Source organism: Eutrigla gurnardus (assembly GCF_963514095.1).
Source record: "Eutrigla gurnardus genome assembly, chromosome: 10".
Lineage (NCBI taxonomy): Eukaryota > Metazoa > Chordata > Actinopteri > Perciformes > Triglidae > Eutrigla > Eutrigla gurnardus.
Window position 1 is genome coordinate 25,273,880 of NC_139924.1, and position 27,949 is coordinate 25,301,828.

Below are 27,949 nucleotides of genomic sequence, written 5' to 3' on the forward strand. Positions count from 1 at the left end.
TCTGAATTTTGAAGTCACAAACATGCAATTTAAATCCTGAACGTTTGACGTTTTTTTTTCAATATTTGGAACCAAAGATGCAGTCTACGCCTTGGAGCACAAGCTTAGTGGTCAGAGGGATTTTGTGTGTACAAACTGGGATATATAAAAGGAACAGAACTCAAACTGTACGTGAACCAACAATAGCACAGGGGGGGAAAGATGACGGCATGACAAAATACACTCCGGCTCACCGTACCTTGGCTTTAGATAAGAAGAAACTCTTGGGATATGACAATGACAGGCTTTAGCAGCTCCATATATTGCTAACAGACTTGTTTTTACAGATTGACAGCATTGTTCTGTGACAGTAAACGGACTCACATGGAGGCTGTAACTCTCCCCCAGTGCTGTAGACATCAGGGGTTAGCCAAACACAAAGCTCTCGTGACTGTTACTGTAGATAGTGGGACCCAACTGAAGAGAGGATTTATACCATGGGGGCCCTTTATTCCACAAGCCTAAGGAGCTTTGAATGTGGGGGCTAAAATAGGAGGCCACTTAGCCAGGGATCAGAGAGAATGAGCACTCACATATATGAAATATCTATTACTTTCAGCTCAAAGACACCCACAGTATGTAGGGTGGTATTTTTTTTTGTTGCACACGAGACGGGGGTGGCATAGCTGACAACAAAGCCATCCTTATGTTACCATAGAGATGCTGGGAAGTCGTGGGCAAAATCACATTGGAGGTGGAACTGTTTCCAATTGTCTTCTATTTGTCCCGTGGCTAGTTTGGAATTTAGATGAGTTGCTTTAGGGTTGTTTAGAGTCACAGTATATTGAGCTCTGTGCGAGGCAACCCGCCTTCTCGCTTTCCCTCTTTGGATGGTTGCCATGGTTACTGTGGTAACTGAAGCGCTGTTTTCAAAAAATACTACTAAAATCAAATATTTCTCATGCAGTTATGTCAGAGAGAAGCTCAAAATATCAAAAAAGAAGACGATTCCTGCCAATGTTCCGGCAGTTAATGAATACATAAATCAGTATGTCTAATACTCCAGCCAAGACAGATGACGGTCTGTATGGTCTGCTTTGATTTAATACATTACACAAGTGTGTATAATCTTTTTTTTCTTCACAAGATTCTGAAGATAAAAAAATCAAAATGACATTGTGCTATAAACATGATGAGATGTGTATCGACTTGAAAGTTCATACAGGGATTCTCATACAGTTCCACTTCCTTGGGGCAGGGAAATGATTTGTGGCTTTGACTCATAGACGAGTCACTGTCAATCACACGTACCTGCACAGAGGTTCCACAAGATCTTTGTCCAGAAAGTCATGATCTCTTTTCACGGGAGTAATGTCGATGGGGAACTGGGAATCTGAAGGAAGATAAAGCACACATTAGAGAAAGTGACGGTATTGAAATGAGATTTGATAGGTTTTGAGTAGTTCTGTGTTCATGTATTGAATCAACAGAAAGGCGACATTCTTCACCAGAAATACACTGAAAGCACGGAGACCATCAGACGTTTGTGTGCGATGCTAATGAGAAGAGACAGAATTCGCCCAAATAACAGCGCTCAGTCTTGTGCAGGCATTACGTCGTCCTTTGGGTATGGGCCTCCTCTTACATAACTTAAGAGACTGAATCCAGAGCCTCTGAATCCAACATTCCACCGCATTCATGTGAAGTCGTTAACTTTTTATAAAAAGCAGAAGCAGCAGTGAGCGCTGAGACCTCAACAAGGCCCGGTCTGTTCTTTAGGGGAGGGGGGGGCACATTCTGATATAGGCTTTGAAACATGATTACGTCCCAATAACAGATTTCATCATTAATGTCCTTTTCTCATACATGATCCCATGTTATCTGCTCTGCACTCCTCTATCAGTGCACACTGTTTGAGCTCTGTTACCGATCTACTAAACTGTCAGCAAACAAATATATTGCACCAAAGCACACAAACAGCCCGGCCTCGACACAAAGATCTGAGGGACTAGAGCTACTTTAAGCTCAGATAAAACCCCCCTTTCTTCCCATGAATCCAGTCTTAAAGCACAGACGACGTGTTTATGTTGCTACGGCGATTGGTGATGCTTATACTTGAAAAGCAGCTGATGTTCCACTTGTTTTGTGGTGTCTGGGGATCCGACTGGAACCGTGGCTCCGAGGCATCCTGAGGACAGTTGTGTAAATGAGGCTCACTATGCAGCCCATGAATACATGGTTTTGTGTAGAGTGTGGGGGACTGGGGTGACCAGACCAGATGACTCTGTGTACCACGATTGGCTCATCAACTTTGAAAAAAGGCCGCATTGAAGCTATAACAGCGTTTCGTTTCACAACAGCTATAAAAAGATGAAATAAAAAGGCAGGGTTTTTTTTGTTGGTTTATTGCTTTCACTTCCTTTTATTGGTGTGCCGCTTTATTAATCTCTATCATTTACCCAAACAAGATTCCCCCTCTTTGTGATGAATGTGTGTGGGAGTTCACTGAGTGCTTTTAGTACCTTCAAAGAGCTGAGCATACTGGGGAAATCCTGCTGCCCGCAGCCAGTCACACGCCTCTTTCGCCTCGATTTCTGAAACACAGGAAAGGGTGTGCGTTAAAACAGGGATACAAAAAGGGAGACTAACGACATTAAATCATTTTCATTTATTTGATTTAGGACCACCGGTATCGTACAAAAACAACAGACTCTAGGGATAGAGAGATGTAGGTGAAACCCCCTGTGTGGTTTCTGTGAGATAGCATGGATGTGATGGTGACCCTGCCGGTCAGTCTGTCTGGGTGGAGGCGTCTTATCACCACATATATATATATATATATATATATATATATATAACCATGTGTAGCCTTTTTACATTGAATTTGTATGATAAAACAAAAAATTTAAGAATTACCATGTAGAGCCAGAGATATGATCATACCTAAACCACATGTAAAAATAAAAGAATGATACAAAACTATAGATCAGGTTAAGAATGATATTTGTCACATCTCTCTGTGACTCTTTAGGATGAACCGATGAGTGGAGCCGTCGGGATCACATGCCGGTCCCGGTGACCTGCAGAGGTAGCCGGCCGTCTGCCGGCCTCAGAGCCGCCGATGACAAGCAGAGGAAACAGGCCATTGGCACCTTTCCATTAATGCTAATAGAGTCGGTGCCATTTACCGCCTCAGTGAGACATGCTGTCTGACACACCGGTGCTACAGTCCACAATCTTTACTCTACGTTTACAAGGATAATATAATTATGTTTCATAAATAAATAAGAAGTGAAATGATTTAGGTAATTTATCCATTGTTTTTCTGTCATTTATTTTTAAGCAAAAGTGCCAAAAGTTCACTGTGTTCTGGTTACAAACATGAATATGTTGTTTTTTCCACAGGCCTCTATGATAAAAAATTATAATAATAAACTCTGCATGTATTTTTAACTATTTCCTGATGTTTTAACAAATTAATCAATTCATAAAATAACTGATAGATTAATTGATGATGAAAATTGTAAAAAAGTTGTAGCCCTAAAAAAAATAAAAAAAATAAATAAATCAAATACAAAATTCCGAAAACCAAGAGCAGGATATTCAGCCAAAAACACACAAGCAATTATTTACATAATTAACTTTCCAGAGTCAATCACTCCATCGCTAAGTTATAGACAATTAGAATCACAATATGGTAAATTACATGATTTAACATTAAAACTTTTAAAGAGAGACTTTAAATCAAAATAATCTTACCAGTTCCTGTTCTTAAAAACACACACCGCTAATTCAAATCCAGCTGCCTCTCATTCTCTCTCTCTCACACACACACACCTGTGATTTAGGCAGCTTTCCACTATGCAACAAAAAAAAATTTAAAAATCAGGAGCACATAAACGCCACATCCAAGTACGGTTAGAGAAATAAGGGTGACAAACTGCTCTCCCATCACCTCCCTGTCTGTGGTCGTCACACTCCAGCTGAAACATGAACCACAGCCATTCATCACACAACGCTGTCTAACGACAGCGACCGTAACCTTGTAATGAAGATACGGCTATCAACCCGTTTTGTTTTCCCTAGACTGTTGATCCAGGAGGACTCACCTGCGCCGCTTCACGTCCGTGTTGCAGAGAAAATCAATGAAAAGTGGCTTTGGTCTTCAGGGCTGACCAACAACTGGATAAATATTAACAGTTCCTGTGTCCTTGGATGACAAAAAAGCCTACTGTTTACCCCCCGACCATGTTGAGTCAACATGTGTGTGCCTCTCTGCCCTGTTCCCACCTGTATCACCAGGAGCTGAAGGCTCTCTGTGCAGCTAGGCTTCCCTCCCAGGTGGATAATGTCTTTGCCTGTATCATTCAGCTGCAGCGCGTAGTGAGGGCGCTGCCAGGTCCTCTAGTGTCCCACAGCCACAGGTTGGACCACTGGGAGCAAGTAACACGAGCTGGGAATTCCTCTGTTTGGCATTCTGTAACTGGATACCGAGACATTCTGTCCTCTCATCCTCCCTCTAAGGAAATCTCTTGTGGATAAAAGGCTGGGCGGGCATCATGCCAGAGAATGAGAACGTATGTTTGCTCTCCACAACCCGCAGCTTTAAAACTGTGTACAGTATAAAATTACAGTTGCACAAAGGGATGGAAACCCAGTTTGGCCGAGTCACAATGGCTCAGAATGTCAAAAGCCGCGTACGACTAAAGTATCTATGGCGAGGGACGACTCATTCCTTTACAATTCACTACATGCAACGTTCACTATCACGAACACTGGTTATGCAACTCATTGCTGAGATATGACATGTTACGAAGCGCCGCAGGGAAAGATATGGCACACTTGGACAGAGCTTTGGGCTGAACAGACACATGAGCACTGCCAAAATTATGACAGTTTTAAAGCTTAGTTCACACAATATTTTGTCAACTGGGTAAAACACTTTTGGGCATTTTTAAGAAAGGTTTTTGTCCTGAGTTGCATCTGTCTGTCCATTTCTTTCTGATTTATAAAACACCTGATTTATGGTGAACAACAACACGCCGTCACCGAAGCCTTAATATGTCTACTCTCCAAAATCCTTCAACCAGCTAAAGCCACACTTTCTTCCCGGTAACAACTTATTGTGTACTTACGGGATATTTTCATCATACAGCAAGATTGGTTGATATATCCGTCAAGACTTTAGTCTCTCAACATGTCAGAGCATCTTCATTCCCACGCTGAGCCACATTCCTGCTCTCGCTCTGAACACAGCTTGCAGTTTGAACTCCACAGCTCCTTCTTTCCCCTTTCTCTTTCCATCAAGCCCCAACCACCATGTGCCTGTCCCAACACTAAATCTCTCCTTCAACCCACCCCTTTCTGCGGCAGGCTCCCTAACGTTCACCCCCTCTCCCTCCCCCCCTCCAGCTTCTTGTGCCTGACCCTCCTACCCAGCACTGCCCATGATGACTCTTTATACCCCACTCACATTTTTTGGCAAAGCTTCCTCTGAATTCTGGGACTCTTCTTGTATGTCAAGGTTTTTAAACGTGATTCATTCACTACCATTTCCTGGTTTGGTTGTTTCCAGTCATTTTGGACCAGATTGCATTATGTCAGCTTTTACAATCTTTCAAAAAAAATGTCATCCAAGAAGTGTCCACGCTAACGTGGGAAATGTTAAACAAACCAATGGGAAGCGTGGTCTTGGAGAGTCCAGATGTTGTTCCAGCAGGTCATTGTAATGAAAAAACGTAGGCAGCTAAACTGGGGGAAAACCATGACATAAACTGTCAGCAATCAGCAGCAGTGAATCATGGCTGAGGCACTCGGCTTACACGACTCCACGCCAACATCATCAGAGTGATATATTCGTCTGCTGCATCTCCGTCTCAGACGCTTTGTCTGAGCCTCAATCAATCAATGAATGAGAGGAATTGTGTGATCTGTGTCACCTGAGACAGCCAAACTGCTGCTGTGTCACATGACACACCACAAAGAATAATTCTCTATCTATAGATAGGATAGACAGACAGATGCACGGATGGACGGACAAGAAAATAAATCAATGAAATAAAATGCAAAGAAACACATGAGCAGCAAGGGATGGGGCCACAGAAATGAATGATATCTAAGGAGAAGCGATTATGTTAAATGTGTGGATAAAAAAAGCAGCACTTTAAATTCCTGGGATTTGCTGTGGAGCTCTGATCAGGACATCACATCCATCCATAATTTCCTATTTTTCAATATTCCTACTCCATATGTGGCCCGCTGCTATGAGCCTGTGGCTTTGTGACATTTCTGACATTCAGTCTTGTAAAACACAACTCATCTGACCTGTGGGGGCCGGGACTGGTACTGAGCTGCAAGCCCAGACAGAGTGACGCAGGCAGTCCACTTTAGTCACCTTAACAAAGCGTTTAACAATAAATACACTCGGCACATATCTCCGGTTTAAAGGCACTCTCAAACTGCTTAAAGGTATAAGCACTAACAGTGGAAACCCTTATAAATGCGTCTGTTCATTCCTCCCCCCACGCTGCGGAGGCAACTGAATGAATCAGCCAGACGAATATATCAGTCAAAAAACACACAGACTAGGACTGAGATTGTTGAGATTGTCTGTATCAAAAACACCTGGAGAAAGACGAGGAAGCCAGCAGCATGGAAAAAAAAAGAAAAAAAAAAAAGATTCCACTAGTGGGTTGGCTGGAGGAGAGGTGTCGTCACGCTGGGAGGCAGGGAGGAGAGGCCTCTCTTTCCCCTTTATGATGCTAATTGCATACAGACACCCACTCACAGTGAGCAGTCAGCCTGACTGTAAAAGTGAGGCTAGACAGACAGCCAGGGGAAACACACTGCCCCTTCTTCCAGTCTGCCCAAAAACCACAACATCTGATGTCTCATGCCCAACAGCCGAACATTTCCTTTTACAGTTTGTAAATGTGCACAGGGGGAGCAAACAGGAAGCACAAATAAGGATGAATGATTGCAGAAAGATGCAATGGCAACCCTGATTGTTGCTGGAGGAGGAACAGTCCTGTTCTCTATGTGGGAGAGTTCAGGTCCTCCAAGGGGGAATGCTGGCAACGCACAAGGTGGATTAATATTGTAATTCAGCTAATGATGTGGGAATAAAGCCTGCCTACTTTCATGAGTAGGTTTTAATTAACAAAGCTCTCCACGTCCCTCAGAGTCCAACGTCCTCGGCACAATACGCCACCATCAGCTAACGTCACAACTCCAGTTCTCAGCTTTCTCTTCGACATGGTGTTGAGACAAAGGAGCCAAACACATTACCTGTCTACGATTGGTGACTAACCACTCGCTGCCTTCGTGGATGTGTGACTTTATTCTTGACGCAGTGATTGGCACATGAGCTGGCTGGAGTAATTACAGAGCGCCGGTGTTGAATCACCCACGGACTCCCAGCCCCCTCGTTTGATCTCGTGGGGCACGCGGGGGACCTGTTAGTCGGGATGCAGGTTTTAAAATGATCGGCTCCGGGGCTGCGTTGCTAAGACACCAAAGCAAAATTCCCTCAAATACAAATGAGCCGGCAAATCGTGGGCCTGCCCTCGCCCTGTGGTCCACAGTGACCTGTGGAGAGACCCTTTCAGGGGACCACATGTCTCCAGTAACAAGTGCATACACAAAGCGGACATCAATGGCTCCTGGAGGACGGGGACTTGAGGACTAACATTGCCAGCCCAGGAAAAGCCAAGGAAGCATTAGCATTCTGAACCTGCGTAGGTCAGCCTCTTCATACATTACAGATCAGCCACATACCATCACTATTTGCTCTTCGGTACTTTGTCTTCTCCGTTAAAAGCCAGATCACAGACACATACCGTTCTAACTCTAAACACAGCCTGGTTTCAGTATTTTTTAATGACTGGTGGGAGACTGTCTGTCCACCTTTCACGGCACAGCAGAAACTCACACACTTCACAGCAAGAACGTATTGATTCTGAGAGTAAATAACACGGAGCTGCTGTTGTTGACCACTGCCAAAGCCTGCTGGGTCAAAAGTCATCGGAGCTGTGTTTTTTCTCTTGAGGTCCTGTATTGAATTCAAACAAGAGCAGCACAGCTGTGGTAACACTCTCCTTCACCTCTGAAGGACACCCAGAGAGAGGAGTCTTTCATCTTCAGGGGTAACAACCCATCAACTCTCCCTCTCAAGTCTGGAAATACCAGCTTTTATAGCATTTACATGCTACTCATGAACAGTGACAACATTTAAATACCTCAATGTTCATGTGCATTATTCCTGAGGAGTGTCGGTTAGTCCCATGATAGAAGCGATTATGATTCATGTCTTTCACACAGGCCTTCCCTGGGAAACACAACATAAAGATCAGCGCTCGGAGGAGGGTTAAACAGTCAGAACCGCGTGGGGTCGGCGCTATGTTGTAAACAATTTTAAATTATGGAAAAGCACTTCAAGTTGTTTCCAGAAGCAGACATTATAGTCACCAAACAACAGCCTGGGAGGCTCCCACAAACCTTTCAGTGAAGGATTATATTTAAAAAGATCCCGGACCCCAAACAGCAAAATGATCGCCCACTGGATCACAGCCAGGAGACAAATAATGGGTTATGATGTGGAGGGCTGTGTGGCCTCTGAGCGAGCCAAGGCTTCAAAGTTCATACTGTTAGCTCTGCTGTGTTTTCATCCAACTCGTTAAAGCGTCTCACATTCACTCAGTTTTGCGAAAATGTTCTAACGACCACATGTTGATTCCCCAGAGTCGCTCAGCAAACAGCGGAAACCGAGGGAAAGTGTCGAGTGTACTACAGCTTCACAGACAGGTGTTCTCCTTCTTCCCCTTTGGTCACACTACAGGACACTTTGGCACATGACTTCCAGCACACACTTCAAATGAATTGTCCTCCACTAGAAAAAAGGGCCCTCTGACCCCAGACCTCAAGGAAGGAGGAGACATCGGAGCAATTTCCAGATTCCCAGCTTTACTACCAGCAACTCAGAGCTTTCTGTCAAATTCATATAATGGTGACTTCCAAGGCGCGATGCACACGCTAAACACTTCCAGACACTGGACCGCAGCCATGTTCCCACGCACGTTTAAGTGTTTTGACAACCATCTCGGAGGCCGTTATGAAGGATTTGCTTTCTTAGGTGATAAAAACATCAACTTTGGCTTTCGGAGATTTCCTTTTTCATTTCATGCAGGCATACCTCCCCGAAACCCCTGGACTATAGTTCTCCTACCCAGTGTTGATCTTTGCAGGGTAATCACTGTGCTAGAGTTGTCCAGCTGAGGTTATTCAGTCTATCCACAGATAAATACAGAAAACAGAGCAGAATGACTAATACATGCCGGTCAGTGATAACACACATCAAAGGGCTGGCTATCTGTGATGATATTCATTTCTTCTCTCAGAAATGGTGATTTTTAGCCAAATAGCCATTCTTATCTTCATGTTGTCTTCATTCTAAAATATTTATTTTTATTGAATTGAGATCACGATAGCATGACCAATCTTCCCAGGAAGCGTATAAACAGTAAGATAGCCTGATGAAACAGATCAGGAGAGGCATCAGTGTGCTGCCCTCAGTCCAAACGTGAGGTTTAAAACAGACTTCAGAACGGGAGAGATCATCGCTTCCCGTCTGACTTTCCCCCAGCTCCATCCACGACCATCCCCTTGAAGCTCTCCACTTCCCTCTGATGTGGGCCTCTGCAGTTGTCTTTCCACCTCGTCTCTTATGTCAGCTCCTTAACTGTTGGCTCCTGCAGTGTCCCATGTGGTCATGCAGTTTATTGTATCTCCCTTTAGTCCTACCAACATGTACCACAAGTTCTTACATACATGTTTTTTACGTACAGCACGGAGCGCATGCATGCCCTGCCATGTCAGGCTCCCACTCCTAATATACGGTTGTGTGGCTGTAGTTCTTCCTTGCCTTTGATAGCTTATACAAACACTGTAATTTGGTTTTCCGAGAGCGCCGTATAACACAACTAAAGGAAGATGACTATGAATTACTGACAAACACTCCGTCAGCTGACCTAAAAATCCCGACTAACATGGAAAGAGACTGACTGGAAAGTCATCAACACGTGTTCTGTACACCCTTTTTAAGTTGAGCAGATCCTAATAAGGGCAAAGATACTGTAAGGCAACAAATGAGGTTTTCATATGCAGATTGGTGAAGTGAAAAAAAAATCTCGTAGGAACTCCTCCGAGGTCGAATGGTGCAGAGCTCCATTAGGTCCACCTCTGTGTCATTTGGACCGGATCCCAGAGGGTTCCCTCCTTCTTTGGGAATGGAGTCAGCGGGTAAAGAGGGGGCCAATGTCAGAACAAGGGCCCCAACCGTGAGAAAGCCCTCTCGGGACCTCCACCCCTCCACCCCTAGGGATGCTGGTCCTAATTAACGACATCAAAGTGAGCGGCCTCAGCACGGGCCGCATGCAACAGGGATGATGATACCGTCAGCGCGTGTGATTATGTATGATGACGTGCGCCGCATCAACAACGCCATCCATTGTCAGAGCTAAGTGATTGTTCTGCTTTATCAGTGTTCACACACACACACACACACACACACACACACACACACACAATGAATGACAGGCTGTTCAGACAGTAACTCCCCGACTAAAAGGCCTATAAAGTGAGGCGACAGCGGCTGAATGTCTGTGGTTCATGCATGCTGCCTTTGCGCCTGTCAGTTTTTCCAGCTGAAGACGCGTAATGTACATTTTTACCACATGGGGGTGGACATGTGCTGAACTCCTGTATGGCTTACATGCAGATCAGGCAAAAATCGACAGACTGTCCAATATGTGAGGCAGAGCAACCGCACTCTCATGAGCTTTTAAGTGAAGCCTGAAAGAGCAGTTATGTCATCAACATGACACACGTCTTTTGATATTTGCTTCATTCATCCGAGACACATTTGCTGCAGCTTTCTTATGACATTCTTAGTGTATTATTTGGGGTTCAGTATCTTGCCCAAGAACACTTTGGCGTGGGGTCTGGAGGAGTCGGGAATCAAACCACCGATCTTCTGATCTACCTCTGTATTTGCTGGCTGTAGGTTAATAAGGCTTTTTTCCCCCCAGTTAGCATTTTCTAATCTGTGGAATGTGAAAGAGCAGAGATCAGGAGAGGTTTTCCACCGTGGCTCTGTTAATGTGAGACTCTGCGTTCCTGTTACAGTCCAGCTGAGGCATTTCTCAAACCCCTTAGTAAATGATTAGCCCTGCACATGTGGCAGCTGTCAGCCAAACTACACCGATTCAAGCACAGGGACAGAGATGTGAGTCCAGCCTGCCACCTACAGGTGAAAAGGGGAACTCTACAGAAGAGCTTTTTGAACGTGACCTTTATTCAGGTTGGCTGGATTGAGTCAGTTTGCTTCCGGCCATTGAAAAATTCTTGAATCATTTACTCGTTCTTTATCAGCAGGGCGGGGATAGCAACACTTCCAACTGTTGGCTGTTTGTCTTCAGATATAGTGACTACTGAGTTTGGAAGTTGGAGTCTATTATTTAAACACGTGGCTGTATCTGAAAGCCTTTCACTGCTCAGCAAAGCAGGGTTGGAAAGATATGAAAATGTATCTACTCTATACTTCTTACAATTTCTCATGATACACTATCTGTTAATGTTTAGATTTGTTTTCAAACAGAAAAGCCCTTTTAGAGAAAGTTGCATCTGCAATAGCTAATTGTCTAAAAATCCAATATATTTTTCTGTTTTTGTCTTTCTGGAAGACGTGTGCTTACCTCAGCTACCAAACAATTTCAACCAATCATGATATCCATGCATTAATTAATCTGCAACGGTGGTACAGAGCTAGAGAATCTTTTCAGTTGAAAATTCCTCCCAACATTATATCCCACCTGCGTATTCAGTTTCATTCAGAAATACTTCCCCAAGAAACACATAGTTACTCTTCAAATGCTGTTTCAGCTCAACTGTAAGCACAAGCCATGGATGGAATCAGTAGAAGTGTGATGCCGTTAGTGCTAGAGGAAGATGACCAGCTAATCACATTGTCAACATTGTCAGTATTATTTACTTCCCCCTGAAGGTAGCAAACAAACTCTACATAACAACCACATCTGCAACAGAGAGGTTCCTGAATAAAAGATAAACTGGCTTCATGTATATGAGGTAAACAATGCATAAGGCTACATCCTCACTTATCATCCAACCTCCGTTTTAATGAAGGAGCAGTTATATTTGTTTCACACACAGATGATCAAATGCGCCACATGCTGAAGCAGACCGCTGATGAATAATTCAGTGCTTTTGAGAGAGGAGTCTTGAGTGGGAGAGGACAGAGTCTGATTAGATTCCTCACCTTGAAGTTCTCAAAAGACGGAGCGATCAAACCCCCCTTTTCAGAGCTGTTTTCTAACAATTATCCAAGTGTTCGTCAGAAGCAGAACAGAGGAGAGGAGTAGAGTGTGTCCTCTTAACGAGCTCAAGTGTTCCTGTCCTCTCCATGCAGAGTATTTGAAATCTTCAAGTGTGTAACTGTTACATCCTATTATCCTGCTCGGAAACGTTTTGCTTCTCACTAAGTAGGTTTTTTCTCTAAGTGCATTTCAATTTTGCAGAATCTTTCATTGTCATCATTAAACTTCTCCTCCCCGGTATTTACAGCAGTTGGAGCATATCTGCTGTAGTTAACGCTGACGGCAGCAGGAGAACAAATGTGTCTGATGGCACATTCGGCCAAATCAAAGGCACGCTTTGTAACTCCCTGACATAGACGCATTCATGATAAGCACACAGCTGCCGCGCAGTAACTTGTGTCATTTGACAAGAGATGCACATGGTCCTCAAGCATGACAGGACGGCCTCTCCGGGGCAGAGATCGGAGGCCGCTGGCTGCACAGAGGTCAATAAGCCGTGAAGGAGGGCCACGGAGGGGTCACGCTGGACAGAGCTTCCTGTCCGAAACACAACGGCCCCTCAATGAGAAAGAGAACCAAACGGCCACAGTCGGCGAGGAAGCTCTTAGTCACGGTGTGGAATTCAGCTGCTCAGGGTTTCCACCGGAGCCGCGATGAACTTTACGGGACTTTTCCGTGGCTAAACGGGAATAATCTGGTTTTCACTGCAGGAAAACAGCTGAAACACATTATCTATAATGAATATCTGAGTAATGGGTTATATAACTGAGATGATTCATTCATAATCTGGGCTTGATACCACAGCCGAGGGGACTAACAATCCCCAATCAATCCTGAATAATATGATTATTAATTCTGCACTGAACCTCTTTCTATTTGACAATTTTGCTATGAAATAATTAAAAAAATATATATAAAATATTAATAAAAAATAAAATAATCAGTGATAAATAAATAAACAGTGATTAGCAATGTGATTTGTTAAAAATATATTTGATGTCAGTGACTCCACAATAAAACAATCCCACTGTGCAGCACTCACGTTTGTTTCTTCCCACCTTAAACAGCCGTGCGTTTGCATCCATTGACTCCAAGCCCACATGAGATCTACTTGCGGGTCTTCATCCTGTCCCGGGACTTTGTCAGAAAGCAGTCCACAGTGGACTGAAAGAGAACCCACGCACACATAGCTCCGCTAGCTCCCAAACGCCATCAAATTAGAAACATGACTCAGACCCCACAAGCTTCCCTGGAATTTGGGGTGAAACAATACATGAGGAACTCTGCCCATCACCATGGCCCCCTCTCACTTTCAACCTGCTATGTCAACAGATCTGGCCAGCTGGAATGCTGGAGCCACTGCAACAATCCCGCGGCAGCACACTCTGCAGTCAGTCCCTTAAAATACGACCTCGCCGTTCGACCACGTAGGCGTTACATAAGGTGTGAACGGAAATCACATCCATTCTAAAACACTTCTCTCCTGAGGAAAATTAAGAAAAACTGACACACTGCAAGATAATTGCTCAATTAAGGCGTTTAAGGCGAGTCAAATTAAAACTTTAACTACCAAAATTAGGTGCGATGATTGCTTTAGATTGCATAATTACAGCACTTAAGAAAGGCAATGAAAACAGCTGGATAACGGTTTTATCTTATTTATTTTTGTATTTGTGTCGTCTTAGAAACCATGGGGATAATGATATTATCATGTGTCACCATGTCTAAGGAACATTGTTGAAGTTTTAACACACTGCTTGGGATTAATTACACTGGAAAGTTAACATTTACTGGTTTTCCAACTCAACTCGGGACATTTTATCTGCAGATTGTATTTTTACATTTGATAGTTGGGATTTATGATACATTTATATATATATATTCTTTTGTTTAAATAAAAGATGAGCACCGTGATTGAAATGGATTGATGATATTGAGGATAATCAGCTCAAAACTTAATGTTTGCTCATTTTTAAAGCATTTTAAAACCACATTTAAAAATGACAAACTGTGCAGTGACAACTGTCGAATGAATCAAAAGTTTACATCATGTGAAATCAAAGCACATTATATTTAAAAGCATTTAAAGTCCCACCTGACTTTAAACAAGTAAAAGCTGTTATAATGACCTGATCCTAAAAACCCACTTCAAACATGTACATATTTTCCGTCCTCCACACAGATCACCCAAATTGTTGGTTTGCTGTCAAACCAGACATCTGTAATCTGAACACACATGCCAGGTTACATGACTGCACACGCCTGCAGAGATCAGATCATGGAGATCCCAAACTGTAAGGCTCTGTGTAATCCTTCACATGTTCATAAGGCCTCGTGTGCTGCCTCAGTCCTCCAACGTTGCCACACAAGAAGCTGCATCATCTGACTCACGCTGTGGCACAACTGTGTAAGCTGCGTGTTGCCATCTCATGGCTGAAGATGATGAAGCTTCTTGTGTTATGACATGCAGCCGCCCTTTGATCCAGCGTCGGGGTGTTCACATCTCCAGGAGGGAGCAGGAGTGGTAGCGCTTTGTCATAAAGCCTATTGTTATTCTGCCCTGCCCCCCCTTCCAGGAGCAGGGACCTTAAATCTCCAGGTAACAGAACCAGAGGGAGGTTACAGGCCTTGGAGGAAGATGAGTGGAGGTTCAGGCTCCACTATTGCTGCCCTAACTGTCCACAAATGAGCCGAGGGCTTGTAAAACTGTCAGACTAGCCCTTCATGGATGTCTCCTGTTTACGATGTGGGCTTACCTCTTGTTATGAAACTGATCCTGCAGCTTATCATCTCTCAGTGTTCGTTGCAGTCAGTCAATACTAATTATTCACCAACACTGCACACCCATGACTTCCTATTGGCTGAAGGTCAAGTTTGACTGTGTTTGCAGTGCACACACACACACACACACACACACACACACACACCTTATCACTGTACTTGTCTTCCAAAGATTATTTTGTTATCTGAAAACTGTGCACAAACCAGAAAAAAGCCACTTATTTGACAGACAATCAGCTGCTCCCAAACAAACACAACGATGCCCTTGCTCGCTGGCCCTCGATTATCCTGAATTCATGCTCTCATATTCATACGTATGCGTCATGTCTTACTCACTGCATGTTTTGACTACCAGTTCCATTCCTGGAGGTATGACAATGAAGGATTCATTTAAACCGAATACTTAACAGCTGACTCTTCAGCCAAGTCTAAAAAAAAACCCCACCAACTGTCATTTCTGCCCAAACAACTCTCTCCTACCTCCAGCAATCCTCTTGAGTAGCTGCTGCCGGGCAATGATCCTGCCCAGCCTGTACCCGGAGCGTCGGCGGTGATGGTCCATTCTCAGGTAGAAATCCTGAGTCTCTGGGGTCATACTCCCAAGACACTCGCTGCCTGTGGACTCCGGGAGCTCCCGAAACATAACTGAAACACAGTACCTCAAACAAACCCCTGGCCGCTGGCTGATGGACACTCACACACACTCTCTCCCACCAACAGAAAACTTCACATACTGGCGTAAAAAGCCTAAAGTGAGCCGAGTGGGAAGGCAGAGCTGAGCCTTGGGGGGAGGAGTGCCAATGCTTCAGTCGAGCTGTGCAGGTCACGTGACCACGTGGAGGCCAATGGCGAGGAAGCACTGGGAGCACTGCCCACCTTGCTGAGCTGAATCCAGTGTCTGTGTGAACGCTTGTCGACTTCCCCCTGGTCTGGAGGGAAATATAAATACCATTGGAATGCCTATGAACTGTGTAAGGAGAGCAGGAGTGGAAGAACGAGGGGTGTGGGAGGGCTTACAAAAATAGTGTTTTTTGGACCCGCCCTGCACTAGAACAACTCTTCTGCTGTTGCTGGACACACAGGTGCCAAGTTTACTGGGCGAGAGTGAGGCTGTGCCATTTTAGAGAAAACTACAGGGGGAGAGAGAAAGAGAGGAGAGGTTGTTTTCATGGTTGGAGAATGCTAATTTCTGCTCCCCCGCTCCCGCCCCCCACCCCCACAACATAACCCCTGGTTCCAGCCACAGGAAGGCCTCTCAGCAGGTCTCCTCCGAGTATCACCTCCTCGGGGGGAAAAGACATTGTAGCTTGAATACATACGAGTGACCGAGATCGCCTTCCCTCAACACAAAAGGAAATATCAGCTCCCGCATGTCATCTGTTCACTTGTGATGGCTGTCCAGTGACTCCCCAGTCTGCGTACTAAACATAGTATTTACCGATGAGCAACGGTCGTGGTATGTCGTTTTCACAATAAGGCCTTGCACTTTCCCATTTTGTACTGACAGGATGTGATTTAAGATGTTTGCACGTGTCAATCAAGCTGTGACTTTCAAAATAAGATGAATAAAAGAAAAAAAGATTTGGACTGGAAGAATAAAATAATAAACAGCCATACAAAAGCACATATTAATAAAACACATTGATAACTCAATAAATATTTTAAAGTATTCTATTTTATAAGATGCTAATGTGCTTTCCCATTTTGTACAAACAGGAAGTGATCTAACATGTGCTCATTTACATTAATCAAAGAAAGTTAAATAACAAAAAAAAGAGAAAAAAAAGAAAAAAAAAGTCATATATTAAAATGTATTCATACTAAAATATTTGACTGGGGAAAAATCTTGCCGCACCCACATGCTAAATGAAGATCTTTCACAATTTATTTGTATTTTGTGCAGCTCTGGGCAGCTTTTTCTGCATTGCATTGTGGGAAAACAGTGTCCATCCACAGATACTCAGCAGTGGAACTCATAACATCTGAAACTGTTGCACCACAGTTTACACCATATGTTTTAAAATGAAAACTAAAAGCTTCTCTGACGTCACATCCATCAACCGGTTTTACAAAACCACAATCTCCTCACACCTGCAGTAAAGTCCACATCCGCACCGAGCCGACCCACCCAGCACCACTCAGGGCCCCTGCCACTCTCCCGACTGCCCCCGGCCTCCGCATACAGGCTTGCCTGTGTCGTATAAGCGTGGCGCCATACATGTAGAGCCCAAATGGGCCGGCGACCAAGTCAAACACAGCGCCTGTCTGTTTCGCTCCCTGGCTGGCAAAACCCACCCTCGCTTGAGCTCACAAAGACCACAATTCACCGCTGCACGTTTTCATAAACCCCTCCTGGGTTTAATGGCCCTCTCCACACCCCCAGGTAGATCTATTTAAATAAGTGATTGCTATTTCTTTATACTAGGTGATGGTGCGACACTATTCAGATGATTTCATTGGGCGGTGACACATTTGAATTTTTTTTTTTTTTTACACACACAAACACCTGCGTTCATTCATACTGTAAAAGGATCGCTTCAGGTGTCTGAGTGGCAGCGTGTTGGCAACAGGGCGTTCTCCCTGAACCCACGTCTGAGTTTTTTTCGGTCTAGACGAAGAAATTCACTTACATACATATCGCATTACAGAATCAATCAGCCACCGCCGTGCAACATCGTAATGGATGAGATTAATGGTGTTTTTTATCCCCCGTCTGCCTTGAAATAACTCAGTGTGGATTGTGAAAGAGCTAGATCACCACGCTTGCCTTTGGATGTCCCCGTGTTTAACTCTGTGCCACATACCATGAAGAAATGACTGTGGTGTGTCCTTGGTGGGAGTATTGTGTGTCAGGCCCTTATCAAACGTGTTCCAACACGCCTCTGTCTAGGTTTCAGCGCTCAAGTGCTATACAGCATGGCGACAGGAACCAGACTCACGTTACACACACACATAAACATACACTCTGTAAGATGCCTTCTCTGTTCATCACAATAAAGGCAGTTATTGTTGCTGTGTGATGACAAACGGTTGGAAATGCGAGCGTAACGCAGGCCGTTTAACGCATAACCAGCATTCATTCATTCATTCTCTGCTCCGCCAGATGAGATGACAAAAGGGAAACTTAGACACTGAATCACGGAGCTCGGTGCCCACCGATGACGAGTACGGAGGAGGTCGAGTGGGGTTTTTTACACCGCTCTGAAGTGGTTTGATTCAGCAGCAGACGCATGTAATCTGCGCTGGCCGGTTCGGGCTCTGGCGTGGCTACGTTTCCTGTGGCGAAGGCTTAAGAATAGTCCCAGTGTGACTGAACATTTCCACCTCATGAGCCACTAAATGTCTGCATTCTGAGCTCAGGTCTGGAAGTAAATCATACTTTAATACTGCGAGATCATTGGAGCTGCGGTGCAGGTAACCTGAAGCGTTCCAGTGAGTTGGCAGGTGCTCGCTGGAACTGTGACTCAACACAGTGGGGATTACTCCACGCATAATTATTTAATCTCATTTAAACAGCAGTTACATGAAGCTGCTGGGTTTTTTCCCCTCAAAACATAGGTGTGTCGCAGCATATTCAAGCTTCACCCCTGCATATTATTAAGTATTAACTAAAAATACACACTTTAAAGGAAATACGGAGGATATGGGAGGGGGGCGGTATTGCGTTCAATTTGTGGGTGAACAGATTTCACATCATATCCAAGTTAAATACAGTGGTGTTTCTTCCAATTATGTAAGGGAGCATTTTGACTAAAACGGCTGATTATAACTCCAAGAATTTACAATGCATTATAAGACACACCTCAGAGTTTGGCGTTTGTCGTTTTATTTTAATGTATTTGCTCTATTTGCCTTTTGGCTGGCTGCAGCGTGACTTTCAACAGAGCAGCAGGGTACAGATAAAGAACCACAGTCAAACAATAAGGTTCCATGCGTAGGCGCCACACTTCTTATCTGATGGACTGACTCGTATCATTTAAGTCTATCACGTTGGAGTCGGTGCTTTGATGTTACGATTAAACAATAAATAGAAATATTAGGCAGACCACCGTCTGTGAGTCGACGCACATTCATTCTCTTGCTGATTGGTCGTATCATGATGAGTAGCCATCAGGGTCCTAACACCTACATTTGTGCAAAACTCTGATTTCCACTTAATCTTTCTTCTTTCTTTACATAAAAAGTCACAAATACACTGTTTATTTGTGTAGAAAACCTAGCAAAAAAAAGAACACTAGGGAACTTATTTAAAGGGATCAAACAACGTATAACAATATGCATAACTTTCAATCCATCTCTCAAGCCAGTCAGCTACATCAGTGTCTTATTGTACAATAAGCAAGGCCTAAGGGCTGCAGAGACACACATCACTGAGATACATACTGTTATGTGGTAAAGCATGCATGATTAATGTGTCAACCATCCAGACTACGCAGGCCTCAGCTGCTGCATCGGCATCATGCCCCGGCAGGCTGCACAGCTGAGACGAGCATGAATCCAACTCTCTGCACAAAGTACAAGAACCTGGTGTGAAGATTGAACAGCAGCCTCCAAGCCTTGTCTGTGTGTGTGTGTGTGTGTGTGTGTGTGTGTGTGTGTGTGTGTGTGTGTGTGTGACACTGAGCACTCAAACTCCTCAAGAAGACAGAGCTGTTTTCTAATTCATGTGGCTTTCCCACGAGGAGCTGATGTGGTCAATTCACAGCCCCTAGTGGTAGACCTTGGTTACTGCACAACATGTAACAAACAGGATCTCATACAGAATCAATGCGCCAGGTGTGTTAACCTTTAAATCTTCAGTGTTTGATTAGAGTGTGGAGCTTTACAAATCTAGAAAAATATCCACCATGTTCAATCAATGACTTAAATATTAATTTTCGTTAAAAGGCAGCAGAAATGGGGGTAGATTGCATACCTTTATACACATTATGCAGGAAATATGATGTTTGAAAGCTTGTCCTCCAGAGAGACATTTTAAAGTTAATAGGTATGAACCATTTCATTTTCACGTTTCTTGGAAACTGCTTAGGTTTGAGTTTATTCACAGTCTGGTGAATTAATATACAAACACAGCAACGGGATGTACATGTGTTACCAATATATAACACTTATATTTCGTATGAAATATTCACCCCTGACAAGCAGCGATGACTGATTGATTGGTAGGTTGGTGGATAAGCTTCCATGCACTTTCCATTTCACAGTGCAAACATTACTCAACAGCGCCACCCTGCGGCATTACCAGGCATGTCGTCACTGATTATGGATTAAAATGAAAATACTATGTAGCCATTGATTTCATACACGTGTATAAAAGGCTCAGTGTTTGGTTATCCTGTTTCTGTATTCAGGCTTGCATTACATTCACATACAACTTATTGAGACATATTTTTTTTATATCAAAAACATAATTTTGCTCAAAAGAGACCAAACTAAAATATATTCCCTTAAATTTTCATCAAATGCATCTAAAAAAAATGTCTCCACGTTTATAAAAGTAAATATGTTGGACCAGTAATTATAGACGACTGAGTTAAAAGCAGTTATTACAATGAATAATATACTCAACAAATCCAATATGATTAGAGCTTTAATTTTTAAACTGGAATTTCGCACAACTAGAATAAAAAAAGTAGCGTACCAATCAATACACTATTAAATAGACAATTAATAGCATTTTCAAACATGCATTAGTGAAAATGCACCACTCTGATAACACTTAATGCACCGTGAATGGTGTCCAAGTTCGCTGTGGTGCTGAACCCTAAACCAGGAGCGCACCGGCCGGGGGTCTGCTGCCTGCAGCGGGCTACTGACCTGCCAGTCTCCGCTCCCTGACGTTCCTCCACAGTAAATCCCAGGCTTTGGACGTGGAGCTCCGCAGCTGCTCGCTGAATGAACGCCGGACCATCAAGCTCGCTGCCTTTCTTCTAGTTGTCATCGCAAATCCTCCACTCGGACATAATAACCAGGTTAGATCCTCTCCGTCCCACACAAACCAGTTCAAATGTTCCTTTCCCCCAGTCGGAAACTTTGTTCCTACAGCAGCAGCGAACCTGACTTTGCTGCCCGCTCTTCAGACGCAGTTGTCAACATATTGATGGGGGGAAAAAAAATAATAATATTTTCCGCTCACGTGGAATTCAATAAACCGGGTAAAAGTAACAACGTGATTGTAAAGCAGCGAGACAGACTTTCACACTTCACACCAGATGTGTGTGCGTCTGTGTGCGCGTGCGTGTGTGCGAAGGGATTCACGCACTTACGAGAGCTACACAGCCGTGGTGCCTTCAAGTGCAGCAGGAAACATGGGAAATACCAGCTAAACGCATATAGGATCCAGATCCACCTAACAAACTGTAAGGAATGGAGATGTTGGAGGACTGGTGGTAAGAACAGATGGGGGGAATGATCTTCAATTTAGAGAACATCACAAGGAGACCTCTAATATAACCTTCTGTCATGTTCATGTGAATACAGATAGTTCCTGCATGAAGATTTATCCCGAAGAACACTTTCAAACTGTCCTCGAAACTACTGCTGCAAACATCTGAATATCTGATCAAGTAATAGAGACACTAAGAAGTCCATTTTTTTTAAAACAGCGCTTCTGACAATTCAATCTTAAAACTCTGACGTAGCTCTACGCTCTACATAGAGTACCTGAAGGCATCACAAGCTGCTCAACATCCTACAAGCTCTCAGATGACAGTTACAAAAAAAAGTTCCAGTCTCTCTCTTCATTATTATCCCAAAACAACAAGATGAAGGAAACAACATAAAGAAACGTTCATGTGATCAATAATACCTTTACAATGATAGCACTTGAATGCCTCTTTTCTTCTTTACACTATTATAAAGAGGCATCACTTTCACCTGCAGATACTCTTCTGTAGATGCTTCTATTCATGAACTATTATAAGGATCCTGTCCTACATTTCCCATCAGCAGGATGTCATTAATTATTTTAAAGTTTGGCGAGAGCTCAGCGAGTTCTCCCCAGTTAAAGCAGGTCAGCCCTTCAACGGAAACACGGGTTCACTTTCAGCACCATTTACTTCTGTTGTCACAATATCTTGCACCGCAGATACTGAAAAGAAAACCCGGCTTGCGTCTGAAAAATAAATGGGATAAGTTATTCTGCTGCGTAGCCACCAGCTTCAGTAATCATTATACCATAGTTATTTTAGGAATTTCCTAAAGGCAGTGCATGACCTAAGAGTGGAGGTTTCATATCGGCTCTTTACATTTCTTGTTCACCACCAGGAATTGCTGTTATAAAAGGTTTAATACCATTATAAACACAGCTGAAGATTTGACACTTTCTTAAATGAACACATTCCTGCTGACCTTAGTTTGCCCTCTATGTATGAAGCTGAGCTAACAGTACTTTACATTTCAATAAGCAGAAAAAACCCATTTGCCACCGAGCTTGACAGGTGCTTTACAGATTATTACGAGGTCACAGTGAGATATATGAGGGGAGAATATTAATTATTCCATTTGTTCTGTCTGAAACTGAAACGATGTGCAGCCAGGAGGAATAAGAGGGCCCCAGTGAAGCGCTCTGATCTTAACTGGATCTGACATGAAAACATGAGCATCTACATATTTCAGGTCTCTGCTGAAGACAGAATAACAAAAACAATCGGATCGTTCCAAAGATTGTATCTTCCCATGAAGCAAAACATCAAAACTTTCGGCTAATTTGCGTTGAAGGAACTAAATAATCTCCAGTGTGTGACTAGCTTTTCATCTGGATTTGGATCTCACCGAGTCCGTCGAGGTTATTTAAAGGTTTCGCAAAGTCACGGGAATTAAACATGTGTGTGAAAACACGGGTGCCTTTTTGGTTGAGTGTGGGTCAGCGGGAGGAACCAGTTCACCAGGGAGAGTCAGCATGTTGCTATTTTCAGCCCCACTTGTGGAGACCCCAAGCTAAGAGGACAGAAAATACGCACACTTGTCTGGAGAACCTGTTTCATTTGATCTGTGACTCTCCAGGAAGGGTCAGGGTTAGGCCGAGTCAAGCACCTTGTTTTACACTGAGCTCAGCTTACTGAAGGCACTAGATTCTGGCAATTTAACACATGACTGGTAAACAAATTCATCGGTTTTCGTCCACGTTTTTCTTCATTAAGAACCCTTAAACAATCATCAAAACATCATCTGTTTTATTTTCCAATCCTTTATGTTTGACACGGCTAGCAAAACAGGATAATGAATGTGTGTCCTCAAATGTAAACAAGGAATCAATCACCTGAACCCGGTGACTGACAAGGTAGGACTGGACAGACAGAAAATAACATCCCTGTCAGTCCCCCATGTGTAAAAGTGATGGAGGAAGCGCAGCAACAAGGTCGTGACCTCTCTCCACATGAATCACTCGCTGTGCCTCTGCTCTCTTAGCTGGATGAACAAAAAAAACCTAACTCGTACGATAACGATGAGCGTTATCGTTGCGAGGATCATTGTGGCTACATGATGACTTAGCCTCTGGAGCGGCCCTTGGCAGTGGAAGTGATAGCAGATGCAAGGAGAGGAAACATCAATCAGCTTGAGAATGTTTTCCCTTCGCTGACTCACCCCACTTGTTTGTTTTGGCCGGGGCAGCTTTTTAAAAAAGCGCCCGTTTACCCTGAAAAACTGGCACTTTTTCTGGGCTTTGTCTTTCTCTCCCTCAGCGTCCCCCTCCACACACATACAGAGAAACAAACATATTTATTCATACACAATTATTTAAATGTGTGTGTCTGGTGACTGATGTGGAATGCTGCCTCATGGCTGCAGTGGGAAAATCCCAGATGTGAGGAAACTGATTTCTCCTCCGTGATTGGGTCATGTTGTTGGCCAGGAGGTCTAACACCAGGCCCCCTTGAATAGTCTGGGAGATTGCTCTTCCCAGCCTAATGGAAACAAGGCTCGGGGAGTGGGGAGATCTCCCCTCCGCCTCCACCCCGGCCCCTGAGGGCTCGTCCCAGGCATGTGCTATAAATTTCCTGACCATATATTTCCCCAAGTCCAGTTCATTTTTCCAGAGGAGCCACACATGTGGCGTATATCTGGGTTTAGATTATGGGGTTGGGGAAGGAGGAGCGGCCTTTGGTCCCAATCCATTAAAGTGGCCACTAATTCTGTTTTCTTAGAGGGTCCGTGTGTTCGTTTTATCCTTCGGTGGACGTTGTTCGCGATAGAATCATCAATTCCAAAACAGACGCGATTACATAAAACCGCAAAGCAGAGAACGATAAACAACCTACAGGTTTTCACATGACTCACGCGTTATGTTTACCCAAATCTTCCCACAGCAGTTTGTTACATAACTCGCATTCAACTGCAATAAAAGGTAAACATAGAAAAAACTGTTTCCATATCAGAGAACGGTCTAGAAGAGGGAGCTTGCAGGGGTCATGGCTCGTATAAAGAGGCTCGAGGAATGTAAAACTGGCATGACAAGCGTACGTGGCTATTATTTCATTGAATGACAAAGCATGTAATGCTGTCAGGTCTGAATCTGTTAAGGCTGCGTTGCCCACAAAAATGCATGGGAAAACATTTACACCACTGTCCAGCACCTGGTTTCTATTAGAGCTATGAGGATCTAATCACAGAGGTACATTTCTCTCTCCATCACTCTCACTGCCTTCTTATTCTAGGAGGAGGCGGACGGAAAACGAGCTCATGTTTTATTGATATTAAGTTATTTTCAAGCTGTTTTTAAGCCTCTTTTTTTCTCCTTCCCACCGGAGACTAATTTCTATCACCTTTCTGGCGATGTGAAACGCACATAAGGGGAGTTTCTGCTCCAAGGCATCTTCACAGCAATCACGAATAAATACAGCTGACAGGATAATTCCTCATAAATTACAGCTTACTGTAGCATGACATTAGCCTTTCAAACAGGAAGTTGATGTTTATATTTCAAGATGAGCATCGTCTCAAGAGAGAAACTTAGAGTTAAGCGTCTGGCAAAGACCAAATGACAGCTGGTTAAAATTAGACCTACAGTGAGGCTTGTAGTTTCCACCTCTTGTGACAAATGTCCTTTTTCTAAATGACATTGTTTTCCTCCAAAGGTCTCAAACATGATTCCAAACACAATTAAACAAAGCTTTTCCATCTAACAGAAACCAGACTTTTATCTGGAGACTTGAGTATTCTCAGGTGTTTACGAAGCTCCGTTACGCCAGAATCAGAAGAAAACTATTTAAAAAAAAAATACAATTATTCTTTTATGCCTCCCCTCTAATGAATCAAAATCTTTGTGATTTTATATTCTCTCTCTAAAAGAGCAGATAATGAATGATCAGTTTTATTAACGATGCTTGTGTGGACTCACCGTCCAACACTTCCGCTCATCGGCCATGATAAGCTGGAAGTACAGTGCAGGTATTGTTTTCAAGCTGGGACACAAACAGGTCCTGCTGGGCCTTAACTTTTAATGCCGCTGAGCCAGAGAGGATACAGGAAGTCTACAGCCTGCTATTGCTCTTTGAATACTAAGCCAAATTGTTTAATCAGGTCTGGAACCACAAGAAAGCTGCAGTGCTACACTGCCCCGGGACAGAGCCTCTTTTAACGGAGGGCTGTGTTTTTTTTCTTATCTGGGTACAGGTGGAAGTGCAAATCTCCAGTAGCACGGTCACTGGCGGCCTTGCTTCAGTGCAGGAGGACACAGTGTTTGGTGTGAGCCGTGCCACGCGCTCGGCCAACCCGAGCACGAGGAGGCGAGGGCAGCCGGCCCAGTGGAGGAGCGGGCCTCTTGCTTTCCTGCAACATCTGGAATCTCTGTGGTTTATGTGGGAAATTTGGGAGGCCAATGTGGTCACTGTATCTAAACCGACCCTTGCGGAAATGTTCTTGGCTTGGAAACCGTGTGTGTGTGTGTGTGTGTGTGTGTGTGTGTGTGTGTGTGTGTGTGTGTGTGTGTGTGTGTGTGTGTGCATGCTGGAGCACCGAGGAACGACAAAGTGGAGCACCAGACATTATAAAGCTGCACACAGAAGGAGATATCAGGGTTGTTGACTGTTTAGTAACTCCATCCTGGTGCAGTCCTGAGGGAGACTGGACCGTCCTGGCTCATTACTCTCTTAATCTTCTTTCTGCCTTTCTTCTCAGTTGTCAGCTGAGTCCTGGACCAACCTGTTAGCTTTTGTGTTGCTTCACACAGGGACACACACACACACACACACACACACACACACACACACACACACATCCTCCTGTGACACGGCTGCCCACGTCTCTTTCCACTTGGTTTACAAAACCCAGGCCTAAATTCCTGAAGACACACACCAACGCACCCAAGAAACACTCTCACCTTCTCCGTTTTGAGTAAGTCGTTCCCCCAAAAGGTTTATTGCCTATTTCTCTAATTGGCAAAAATCAGAACAATAAACCAGTTTCCTGGTTTTAAAATAACCTTAAACATAATGGAATGGTAAAACATGATGATCTCATTCAGGGAAAAAAAAAAAAGATTTTTAAATGACATGAGCTATTTTATGAGTGAAAGCTACAGTAATTGCAATGAAATGTGAAATTTCAACTGAAAAAATATTCAGGACTGGTTAACCAAAAAAAGTTTCTCTAATGTTTTCACAACCTTGACAAATGACTGTATATACAAAGAACAGTCTAGAAATATCACCGGGCTTCTTTTTTCCCTCTCTTTCCCTGTCAAACAGCCGAGCTGGCCTCCACACTCAGGAAACCACAAGTCATTTTCCATCTTTCCATGTGCGGAATTTTTCATGCACTCGTCATGCCAGCAGCACCCTTTATAGTCCGAGCTGGATCTACAAATGACGACTTGCTTATAAATTTAGCACATGATGTCACTGATCTGGCACCTGTTAGGCAACGGACAGACGGAGAGCTGAAATTACGGTATAATATCACGAAAATGGATTTTCCTGCAGCCATATGCAGGCTTTAAATCAAGGCATCTTACAGTGTCCAGGTCTGCCTTTAAATAGTCAGAGAGCAGATGAAAACGATTGGTGGAAAAAAAAAAAAGTGCTTCGTTGCCTTTTCTTCTCCATACTGAAGCCACTTCTAATGCATCACACATATTCTTTGGGGTGACAGAGAGGTGAGACTGATTCATTGACACATCTCCTTCTCATTTAAAAACTCTTTAAACTTCACAAAGATGAAGGCCCTCTTCCCCTCGGTACACTCATTCACATTGCCTTCTAGGGCTTTAAGGAATACATTGTTCTTGCCACTTTGCAGAGAATTTCCATACCTGTTAATGTCTTATTTATGTATTTGCATACATACGTATAGGGCCCTCCAAAGAATGGATATTAGTAGTGGATGTCTTCATTGTGATCGATGGTAGCAAGGCTGTGATATCGGCCTAAAGCCCTGCTTTATTGGCTTTTTTACACTACTGTATCCTAATGTTTACTGAGATTATAAATCCAATGAGAATACGATCATTTTCTCATAGACTTCCATGCAATAGAATGTATTTTTGGAAACAGGAGTCGCCCCCTGATGGCCAGCAGAGAGAATGCACATTTTAGGCACTTCAGAATTTGCTTCATTTTTCAGAATGGGAGATTGTCGCCTGGTGTCCACAGCCACATTAACAGAAACAGTCACCCTCAATGGTGAATACAGTGTGTGCTGACGTATAAGTGGACACACCCCTTCAAATTAAGAGAAATCTAAACGCTTAACAGTCAATGACATTTTAAACAATGATGTGTTTCCACCTCCACAGTTTGGCGAAGGCCCATTCAAAAAATGAACTCCATCCAACATCTTTGGGATGAACTGGAACGCAGACC

At 43.6% G+C, this 27,949-nt stretch overlaps 1 protein-coding gene across 3 annotated transcripts in view; it reads right to left on the bottom strand.

The window, feature by feature from the left end:
- Positions 1-27,949, bottom strand: part of stard13b (StAR related lipid transfer domain containing 13b) — a 52,496-nt gene that overhangs the window by 6,813 nt on the left and 17,734 nt on the right. For 2 of the 3 annotated variants that reach the window (XM_084019135.1, XM_084019136.1), the window contains 2 exons: positions 2,502-2,573; positions 1,291-1,372 (listed from right to left, as the gene is read on the bottom strand). In XM_084019135.1, the coding sequence (XP_083875261.1) occupies positions 1,291-1,372; positions 2,502-2,573 (154 nt within the window). Of the gene's footprint in view, positions 1-1,290; positions 1,373-2,501; positions 2,574-15,629; positions 15,902-27,949 lie in introns of those variants that run through there. The other variant, XM_084019137.1, reaches the window with a different exon arrangement.